The sequence below is a fragment of the Nymphaea colorata genome, chromosome 5, assembly GCF_008831285.2.
Source record: "Nymphaea colorata isolate Beijing-Zhang1983 chromosome 5, ASM883128v2, whole genome shotgun sequence".
NCBI lineage: Eukaryota > Viridiplantae > Streptophyta > Magnoliopsida > Nymphaeales > Nymphaeaceae > Nymphaea > Nymphaea colorata.
The window spans coordinates 3,167,230-3,178,555 of record NC_045142.1 but is presented as its reverse complement, the minus strand read 5'-3'; the positions used below and the strand labels follow the sequence as shown (position 1 = coordinate 3,178,555).

At 38.2% G+C, this 11,326-nt stretch overlaps 1 protein-coding gene across 2 annotated transcripts; it reads right to left on the bottom strand.

Annotated features, from left to right (window-relative positions):
• Positions 1-333: 333 nt before the first annotated feature.
• Positions 334-7,478, bottom strand: LOC116253884 (coronatine-insensitive protein homolog 1a). Of its 2 annotated transcripts, XM_031628862.2 has the most exons (8): positions 7,339-7,478; positions 6,789-7,231; positions 6,503-6,655; positions 5,904-6,414; positions 3,910-4,387; positions 2,971-3,783; positions 1,957-2,382; positions 334-734 (listed from the first exon to the last, which is right to left on the bottom strand). In XM_031628862.2, exons 4-6 carry the CDS (start codon positions 6,386-6,388, stop codon positions 2,989-2,991), a joined length of 1,758 nt encoding a protein of 585 aa, XP_031484722.1. In that variant the 5' UTR covers positions 6,389-6,414; positions 6,503-6,655; positions 6,789-7,231; positions 7,339-7,478; the 3' UTR covers positions 334-734; positions 1,957-2,382; positions 2,971-2,988. The 2 variants fall into 2 exon arrangements, with proteins under 2 accessions (XP_031484722.1, XP_031484723.1); XM_031628863.2 differs by having other exon boundaries at positions 1,957-2,395; positions 6,789-7,464.
• Positions 7,479-11,326: the final 3,848 nt, after the last annotated feature.

The following is an 11,326-nucleotide window of genomic DNA, read 5'->3' as shown; positions in this document are numbered from 1 at the left end:
TTAATGGAGGGCATTTGTGCATTTTACTCAGTGGTTGGTTGTTAACCTCTCACTCACCTAAAGGTCACATGCATTCCCCAACGCAACCAAGCCTGGCATAGGGAGAACACCAAGGAAGAAGTTCTAACCTGCAACGGACAGAAACAGCGAAAGTCGAAACTAAGACATCGGCATGCACGCTGGAATTTTTTGAAGTAGCAAAACCAGCTAGCCAGCATGAGTCATGTCCCTAAGTCAATTTACCCTGCCCCCACACATGATATTCAAACAACGATCATCCTCTCACTACCGAACACATTTTTAGCAAAGTCAAGTCTGGAAACTGTGGAAATGTGAACTCAAAGGTCATCTCCAGAGATTATTGACAAATCATAAGCCGTCACATTCATCAAAACCACTTTGCTTGGCATCCATGTCGACGGAACCCATTCAGTATTCAAGCCAGAAGTTTGGCCGGAAAAGGGAAATGAAACTTCATCTCATGTAGCTAGCTACCCGCAAAAAGTAGCAGAATACAACAAACAACGGATAGCAGCAAAACTAGCTCTCTTCACACGTACCTTCTGAAAAGCAAATTTGGCACTTCCAGCAGTGAGTGGTACTCATCCATTGTGTCTCCAAACCTCAACCATTTGGTCCAACAAGAACAGAAAAAGGAAAACAGAAGCCCCCCTTTGCCGATATGGGCACAGCAAGATAGCATCAGTGCTACTTTTATCTACCATAGTCCACGCCTGTGAAGATATAGCATGAGAAACTTTATTAAAACAGAAAGCACCACATCACAACAAAGACTGGATATTTCTGGAGCGTTTCAAATGAGTGCACCATCATGATAGAACCCTAGCTTCATTTTGAGTAAAGTAATAGACATCAAGCAACTCAAGCCCAGAAACTGTAAACTAGTGTAAAGGCCCTATATATGATTTCAGAACCTGACGAAATTATAAACTCAAATTTCAGATTGCCCAAATATTAATTGTAAATTTGTAACTCGACATTCAACAACTTTAAGTACCAAAAGGGAGAAGAGTAATTTTGACGCAGAAGCTGCTCATAAGAGAACCTCTCATTTCTTCCTTGTTTTCATGCACTGCCTTCCCAACTTCGTTCACCCAAACACCATCCTCATGGTAGTTCTAAACAAGAACGAGAATCATCACCCCGTCTTCAGCAATCAGCTCCCACACAGAGGCATAATGCAAAGTCAATGAAACAAAGAAAGCACTGTTCAAGCCTTCCCCTCTTGTCAAGTTATATTTTGAAGAATGAAAGCGCATCCCTTTTTTTTTTTTGTCAATGAATAATATTATTTCCGTGGAAATGGTGAGATGCCACACATTGGTATCTAATCGAGTTTCCAAACTAAGCCTCGGAGAGAGAGAGAGAGAGACAGAGACAGAAGGAGACTAGGGTTTTCAAGGAATCCATGTCTCCTACCTTGAATTGCTCCAGTCAGAGAAAAGATATTCGTCACTTCTAGATCTCATTAAAGGACACTTTAGTTCCAAAAGGCCCTGATGGGTCTGGATTTATCCATATCTGACTCAGCTCAACCAATCGAATCACAGAGCCAAATAAAATAAAAAACTCATACTCGTACCTCAAAAACCAAATGAGAGCCATAACAATGACCTCAGAGTCTCAGTCTAGATAGAATTGTATTAATCCAAAATTAACAACAAAAAATTAGTTAAATTTTAACAACTAATTAAGTGAAGCATGATGCACAAATTGTAGCTCACATTAATCCAGAAATTCATGCAAGTGGTTCCTCGTGGATAACCATCCCAAGGAACTAAGTAGATCAACAACAATCAAAGAAAAAGAAAGATAACATAGGCATATAAATAATCTGAAAGTAAAATAGCTGCAGAATGAGTTGACAAAGGGAGAGAAGAAAAAGTGAACAAGCAGTGACAAGAAAAGAACTCTAAGAGTCTAATGAGTAATTACCCTCAGAATCCAAAAGCAGATGAATGCCAGATCATTGGAAATCAATCTCCATGTTAAAAAAGCCCGATCAAAACCCGGCAAACAGGTAACAGACTGTCAAGGACATTTAATTCTCTTCCATTTTCACGACTTCCAACTCCAATTATTCTACACTAAGGCTGTGAAAAAGAGCTTCCTTATTCCCACTGTGAGATGTCAAACACGCTTGTGGTCCATCAGATGTTAGAGAAGAAGATGCAAAGTGCCAGCACTGCAAGTTTATATTTTCAAAGTTCCGTCACAAATTTCTCAAAGAGATTAGAAGAAACCACCGTGCCACGACCTCATGTTCCGATACAGAGTATCAATTGTGAACCAGATCAAAATTTGGTGACACTTCTTACAGCCACCATCTCCTGCTTTATCATGATTGAAACTTTTCTTGACCTGCTTCACAGAACTGAATAAGAATTAGCAGAAAGACAGTAACTGAAACGCAACAAATACAGAATCTTTGATGCATCTGATCTCTTAAGGCAAAAGAGAAGCAGCTACACAAGCAACTAAGCAATACAACTACTTAAAATTTAATATCTGATGCTGTGTGGCAGTTACCTATTTGGCTAACATATTACAAGGGGTTCCTTTATTAAATTGTTTTTCCAACACATACAGTTTACTGGCATTCATCTTCTGATCATAGAAGACCAGAACATTACTTCAAAAGCTGCATAAAAATTGGCAAGTAAAACATACTATAGTCAACTTAATCAGAACATTACTTCATTTTGTTCATAATGTCATACTTCCTGTTAAGTCCGAAACATCTATTCTTGCAATGTGTCAGCAGAAATATAACTGCTAAAATTAAAACAGAAAACTCATACTAACAAATCCTGACAAATAACCAAAGATTGTCATCTACATTGAAGTGTATACTATTTCAGATGGAAAAAATCAGCAGCCAGCTACGTAAGGTCGTAAACAACACATAATTGTGTTTACAGTGAGATATGCAAATAAAAGATGATATACCTTTAGCAGACCTCGTGCTTATGGAGATCCAAACAAGGATGGAGACAACGGGACAACTGTTTCACAACAGTCCGTTCTCTTACCAGCAAGTGAATAGTAAGCCAATATCTGAGAGGGCTGCTCAACACCATCTTGTGCAGGCCTTGGCGGTATAATTTCAATGTTCCAGAATGGTCGAACCATGAGCAGCAGATCTCTGCCTGCTGTTGATGTTTTATAGCCCTGAACCCAGATGTATCTCAAAGATGCTAACTGCAAAACAGCAAGAGCCAACGCACGCTCACTAAAGAAACAACCCCTCATTTCAAGCTTCACGAGATTTGGACAACCCTTGGAGAATTCCAGGAATCCAGAGTCGGTTTCACCCACATAGCCCAACAGCATCCATCTGACATTAGCGCTGTACTTTCCAATATATCCAAGACCAACATCCGTCAAGCCTCCAGGCCGTAAATAAAGTGCAAATCTCCTGAGTTTTTCGCAGCCTCTTAATAAGGCTCGTACACCATTGTCTAGTGGCAGATCCGTTATGCGTTCTTCTTTATCAAGCAAGACAAGGCGAAAATCACATAGATTTTTGCTGTATGTCCCAATGCATACTAGTGCATCATTACTTATATCAGATACATATACAGCCAGCTTTTCTAGTTCTGGGCAGCCACGAGCAACTGCAGATATGCCTCTTTGAGAAACCATCCCTTGTTCATCCTCCAAGCCTTGTTCGTCATCCCCACGCTCGATTCTGAGCCTACGTAGTTTCTTACAATGTTGAGCAACAATTTCTAATCCCCTGTCCCCAATCACATTTCTCACCTACAAAACTCGAGAACAAGAAAACCCCTCAATGAAAGACAACTAAAACACGGAGAGAAGAAAAACGAAAAATTTAAAATAAAATAAAATTAAAAAAAAAAAAAAAACTCTTATTCTAAACCGTACCTCAAGAACTTCTAAATTGGGACACCGTTGAATCAATTGGCAATGGCCCTCTGTGTCGAGAAACGCATACTGCAGATCCAACTTCCTGAGTGATGAAGCACAAGGAAATATAACTGACATTTCATTTGTGCCCATGTAGATAAGACCCAAAACGGACAGGTTGGGAGGAAAATAGACATTCTCGTACTGATTAGTTTGTCCGGCTTGATTATTAAAAGAACCACCTCCAAACTCTTCTAACTTCTCAGCAGTCCGAAAGAAATTATCAAGATCCAAAATCTCGCAGTCACTAACCTTCAAAGAGACTAATGATGGACAGTTCCTGGCCAACAATTCAAGATCTTTTACATTGACATTGAGATCTGTCATGTGAAAGTTCAAAACCTCCAGAACTGAGTTGTTCTGTGCAAGTTCATGAAGCCAATTATTACCTTTATCAGTAATATAACTCTCTTCAAAAAATAAGGTTCTCAGACACCTGAATGACACAAAATTAAAAATCATCAAGATTTTTTATTTACTAAAGGTGCTTATCAATAAGCATATTGAAAGGGCTCCTATTAATCATACAGGAAAAGTTCCCAAGTCATATGCATGGTAAGTGAAGCAACCAAGCATACATACGATACATGAAAATACTTAAACAGATATATAACAGATCTGTCAATGGAATTACGTTATTTACAAATCGTGCCTAAAAAAAATTCTGTTAAAACAGAGAGAGAGAGAGAGAGAGAGAGAGAGAGAGAGAGAGAGAGGAGAGCTCAAATCAAGCACGTCTACCGATAAATACATTTTATTTTTCCAAGTGTTTGTCCCCATGCAAATATATTATACTATGATTCATACGCTGGTTTGATGGGTATGCTTTCTATCATTTGAGGCAATACGTCTATAGCGTCAGATTCATACATTAAAAGAACTTGCACCTCTCAGTTTAAGATTGAACAAATTAGCCAGCCATAGCAAAATGTATACATGTAAAAGTATACATCTCCGTGTCTGCACGAGTATATTTTTGGGGGCCAAACTTTCGCCTTCACCAGTACAAATATGTATGATGATAACTTTCCATTTACCATACTTAAGTCGGGCCTTTTCACTTACATCGTTAGAATTATTTTTCAGCTATGTCTTTGAATTGTCGAGAAAGTTCTTCGCTTGCGTTAAATGGAAACCATTCAAGGAGTTGAACGGAGACCAGTGGCATCAACAGATCTAAACCCAAACAAACACGACTACGCATTCGAATAGAAGAAAATTCTGAGAACCGTTTACCACATGGGGGAATTAAGAAGTCCATTCCATGGAACCAGAACATTTTTGTTCAATTTGTTACATATGCAATCTATCCGTCTTCAGAAAATAAAGAACGGATGATCCTACCGACATAAGAATGGTTTCCCCAACAGTCCAAAACATTTAGATGCCCTAACTCATGACGTATTACAGGTCATATTCAGGAAGTTATAGGTTATTTTAAAAATATAAGAAAATATTGAAACTTGAAACTCAAAAGATTGTGAAAATAAAATAATGTAAATATATATATATTAAAAAAGAGGTCCAGCTTCAATTCAGTCGCACAAATGCAAAGAAAAGATGTAAGGTTTGACGCATAGAAAGGAAAAAAGGAATAACATACTGAAAATATTGAGAAGAAATACAAGAGAAAAGCATTTGGAAGTAAAAATAAATAAAATAAAACTCGAGAGGATCTCGCTTTCCAGCTTCATCTATTTCGAAATGATTGTAGATTTAAAACTATTCAACCACCTATTTTAATCATGTCCTCACGGTGTTCCAATTCCCTAGAAGATCTGCAAATACCCGTAACTTGATACGGTTTTTACGAAACGAAGACTGGCTCAAGCAGACCAAACACTTAACTGCACCCAAAGAAAAGCTGCGTCTCCTATGGATCGGCCAGCTAAGAAAAGACAGTAAACAAAAAAAAAAAAAAAAAACTGAAGATCAAAAAATAGGATCCTCACCTGCAAGACCGAGCAATATGCAAGAGCCCCTCTGTAGAAAAACCCGAGCACTTATCTAGCTTTAGTGCCTGGAGCATATGCCCGCGGCCTCGAACCAACACTTCAATATCCTCGTCCAACACTATCATCCGCCTGAAATGGAGAAATTTGAGGCAGTGAAACGCGTTTGAGATCTCTCTGACCCAAGGCCCAGCATATCCGCCCCAATTCTCGGGTATCAAATTGAACATCGACGCTCGTGGTTTGCCCTTCAGTTCCAGCGATTCCAGATTTGGAAATCGGTCGCGGAGGCGTTCCGGTGTCGTTGAATAACAGAGAGCGATTGTGACATGCTTTCTCGTCAAGGCATCGATATTTTTCCATTTCTTACAGACTAGAGAAATCGCGCTCCTGTCATGAGGATCATCCACGTATCCCATCACCCACTGCAAAGCGATGTCCGATATGCCGAAGCTCGGCGCTCGACTCAAACTCCGGTTGTTCATCTTCCCAGCCTCCTCCTCTCTTGCAACTGGAACCAGACAAAAAATAGAACTTCAAACTTCTCGCCTGGAAGAAGCAAGGAAAGTAACGAGCTGGAAAAAGCCCTAACGCGATACCTCACTGAGCTTTGCAAGCTGTGTTACGCAGCCCACGAGAAACACAAAGAAGGAAAAAGTATTTCACGCCTAACTACAAAACTAGTCTCCGATCATTTTCTCTCCGTATTTCGGCATCCACACTCCATTTTCCCTGCTCGAGTCATCAAAATCCTAGAAGAAAGCCAAAAAAATAATCAATATCACGCTCAAAAAAAAAAAAAGAAAAAAGGCCAAAATTCTTCCGAGTCTTGCACAATCCACAGCCCGGCCAAAATAAAAAAGGAACAGAACACAGAGAACTCACCAACTCCTTCATTAATGGCGTCCCGTGTCTCTCTGCTCTCCGAATCCGCCAACTCTCCGCACCCGAAGCAGCGCGAGTTCCAAAACTCCAGCGTCCACCAGATCACGACGATCCTCAACCAGAAACCTCCGTTCACTTCCACGCCGGATCTTCAAACATGATTTTCCTCCATCACTACGCGGGCCCGAACCCCCGAACCAGCAAGCACCAAAACCGCTACAATCTCCACCGGGTTGCCGTCTCACTGACCAACGACACTTTGTCTCAAGCCAAACCCGACTCCTCCATCATCGCCTCGCAAGCTGCACAAAAACCGGCGAGCTCGACATCTTTCCTCGCCAGACCGCCCGTGCTGACCCTCCACCGCAATGCCTCCGCCTCAACACCGCAAACAGTGGAGCCAATCCCCACTTTCCTCCGCCCCGCCGATCGCCCTTAAATCCCTAGATCCCCACAGCCGAAACCTTTCAGCCGAATTCGGAACTAAAAAACTCCATATATCAAAAAGAAGAACAAAAGGCCCCAAAAAGAAAGGGGCAAAAAAACGAACCAACCAAGAACAGCCACAGACAAACAGTAAAAAATTGTTCACGAAAAGGAACGAGTCGAAGAAGCGGCCAAGAATCTCCTCAGAGACGAGTCGTTCCACGGAGCAAACTGGAGACGAAGGGGCGATCCCCTTCAACTTATCCTCTCGTAGAAGGGGAGACAAGAAAAAAAAAATTGGACGGAAAAATATTCTGAGAAAAGTATTGCCGCTAGGCTCCACAATCTATACCGAAATTCCCATTTGGGCGCTCTCTTGCCCGGATCTTTTCCTATTGGCTGTCATGAATCTATTAAATGATGCTCGACCAATACATGGAATTCAATCGAAGATTTCTTTTTCTGAAACCACCCCGCACTTTTATTGGTCTTCCATAAGCGCCTCGAACTTCTACCGATTTCTAATACCTCCCTGAAGCGGTAGAGCTGGGCATGAATTAAAGAAAGTCGTTTTTAAATGAGCATAATGTTTATATCTCTACTGTTATGGATGAGGCTTTTGCTTTTGAAGCTGGCATTGCTTTAATGAAGGTTTAATTAAAAAAACAACTAAAATAAATGCATTGGAGATCATAAGGAGGTCTTTACTTAATTATTCCATTCATTATCTGCGTTTTCCTTTTTTTTTTTCTTCAATCCATGAACATGACATGGTTCAATGCAGCAAAAGTAGTTTTAATTTGTCTTGGTCTTCGAAAAGTTAAACAATTATTTTACTTGTTTAGAGAACGGAAATATTAAATTCATATATTTTGGCAGTTTGTTGAAACATTATATGCCATAACTTACGTGTCATTTGGGTACAGCCTTTTTCCGTCATTTTAATTTATTTTTTCAGAAATTTGTTTGGTTCCTATGTTTGGTAGCATGAGATTTGAGATGCTACAATTGATTTTTAAGATACATAATTTCTATAACATAATGTGGAACTCAAATTTCTATTGTTTGCTTTAGGAATAAGAATAGAATGCAAATCTCAAATCCGCAGTATATTTTTTTACATTATTTGGATTTTTGCATCATATTTTAAATATGTTAGGTTGAGCACATTGTTAATTTTTCTTGGTTTTGCGAACCGTATTTTTTAGTAGTTTTGGTTCTAATTGATCTTAAAAAAGTCTACAAACAAAGATAATTAATTACTTAGCCAGCTCTCTTATAAGTCCTCCAAGATTCATAATAATTTAAAATAATTTTTTTAAAAAAAAGAGCTCGTGAACACAGGAATTTGGAATATATACATATTATCTCTATGAAAAAGAATATATTTTTCTTTGGGAAGAGGGAGGGAGCATGAAGACTGAAACAGAAATATTCTTGCTCGTGCCCTTTTTTATTTCTCTCCTCTGCCAATAAAATAAAAAAAAAAAAAAGATTAATTAAAAAATCAGCTGACTGCATCGGAAGCGGTACCTAGCCAATTCAGGCACGTGAAAAAAGAGCTTCATTTTTTTATAATTGATAATAAAAGAAACGTCAGTGTTTTATACATTGTATTTTTTACCGATAGGATTAAAAATCTAACTCCATTTTCATACATACTATTTTTACCATTTTTTACCCAAATTCAGCCTCTTTGGTTTATTTTTGTATTTTTATTTTTCATGTGACGATATCTATGCCAATCAAAATACTATTTGTTATTTTGACTAGAAGATATGTGATGTTAATAAATTCAATTTGCATTGAATGTCTCATTGAACCGTTTAAAAAAATTGAATATGAAAACAAAAATTAATATCTGATTAATAATTCGAATTTAAGAAATGAACACTAGATTGGATTTGAATTCAGATATACATAAATATATGATTAAATTTAGATACAAATTTTGATCAGATTTATTTTTAAACAAATATCTTCTATCTAGTGCATAAATTTGATCCAAAATTCAGATATGAATGTAAAAATCCAATTCAAATTTCAGATTATAAATTACTTTCCGAATATGTGAATATCCGATAGCTACCGAAACGGATCATGCTCTTGGAGCATATAGAATCGCCAGGAAATCGGAGCCTCTAAACTGCATTATGATAATAGGTAGGTGGGTCCTCGAATTAATGAAGAATTCGAGGACTAAAGAATAAGAGCCATGTTCGCACAAAGAGAAGTTGGGGGGTGGGCGCGGGGCCCACCAGGTAACTGCCGGAGTCGCGCGACAGCTGGACTCCACTTAAAGATCGCGACGATGACGGGGACGGAGGGTGTACGGACAATCGACAAACCGGGAGATCCAGATCCCTCCTGGGGGCGGGTGGGGAGTCCTTAAAATGACGATTCTACCCTTACCCGGTCAAACCGAATCGGTTTTTAAACGAAACGGATCGTTTCCGAGGGAATCGCTTTATTTTTTTTTGTTGTTAAAATATTGTTTCCCCTTTATTTTTTTTTCTTTTCGAAAATCTTTCCCCGATAAAAGGGGCGATGAGATTTTATGAAGTAAGGTTTAAAAAAGAAAAGCAGGTTTTTCTAAAATTATGATGAAAAGGACATTGATATGGTTCTTAGCAAAAACCCAAAAAAAAAAAAAAAAAAAACAAGAAGCTTGTGAACAAGTTTTGCATTAAAAAAACGTTATCCCTAACCACAGGTTCGATGAGACTTGGGCTCCACATGAGCATGGAATTCTTGATTTCCATATTGATGTATTCTCCACCATGTTTTTGGTATTATTGTTCCCGGACGGATCCACTTGAGGCGTGAAAAAAAAATATACGACACACACTATATGAATGTCTCATAAATATATCTCGAAGATTGAGAACTAGTGTTTCATGATTCTACCTTAATGTTTGAGGCATTGCGACAACATTCAGAGAGTATTCCTACTACCAATTGACTCCTAAAGAATTTTTTGAATCTATCAATTTACTATTACTTGGTTCTCACAAGAATTTTCTTTTTCTAGTTTGAAAACCATTTCTTAAGAATGTTATGGAAGCAGTATGTCCTTGGAACATATGGTCTTACAACACATATATTAAAATAGTTCCAAAAATATATGAAGTAGTTATATCTCATGTTTAGTTGTTGAACTTAGAAACAACATCTATAATTCTATAATGTTTTATCAAATAAGGATATGTTATGGAACACATTTTATAAGAACATATTTGTATACCATTTATAGAGGATATCATTTTCTAATTCATCCAAAGTTCATTTTAAGCTTACTTTGTTCGGATTACGACGTTGGATTCATTAACAATCAAGTTTAGCTGAATTTTAGGCTCTTGAAAGATCTTGATAAAGTGTCTCCCACTACAACCAGTTATTTCATGGTCACAGTGCCCACCCTGACCCCAAAAGAGGCCAATGTGTCATCCTTTTCCTTTGAGATATAACTAGATTTCCTAATGCAGACAACAATAATTATTCATCTAGCATTTCGTCGATTATTACACGCAATCACCTAAGATGTGGACTTTGATTAGATGGTTGATTGAACCCACGAGGGTTTAGATCTTACTTTTGCGGAGTCGATTAATCTACCTAACGCCAGATAAATTCCGCAAATGACGTAATCAAGAAGCATCTTTTCTTTAGTAATAGTGACAAAAGAAAGTAGGGTTTTATTGTTGTCTTCATATTATATACTATGAATCTATGATGCAAATTTCTAAACTACACTCTTATTACCAGTTTCTTTCTCTTGTTTGTACCAGGTTATAGATCTCCTCCAGTTGCCTATACCAAGACTTTCCCCTTTAGATTTCTACCCAATTTTCCTCTGAATTGTTGCGGGTCGGATGAACAAAAATGCTAACAAGGATAGATTGAGATTATCAAGTTAAGGAGTGCATTTGTATATAAAATTAAATTTGAGAAGAACCCGTTGCAGATCTAGAAATTTGTAGTTGAAGGGCACTAACATAAAAAAAAAAAGAGCTCCAAGTATGTAACTGACTAAAATCAATTATATAGGTTCGTGTCCGCAACTATCAACACTAGCCAAGCCCACACCTAGCTCCTCTACAGAGGGAACCACA

Coding starts and splice junctions, on each gene's coding strand:
- LOC116253884 (XM_031628862.2), bottom strand. CDS start 6,388: ATGAACAACCGGAGTTTGAGTCGAGCGCCGAGCTTCGGCATATCGGAC. Junction 4,388..5,903: donor CATATTGCTCGGTCTTGCAG/GTGAGGATCCTA, acceptor TGTGTCATTCAG/GTGTCTGAGAACCTTATTTT. Junction 3,784..3,909: donor CCAATTTAGAAGTTCTTGAG/GTACGGTTTAGA, acceptor CGAGTTTTGTAG/GTGAGAAATGTGATTGGGGA.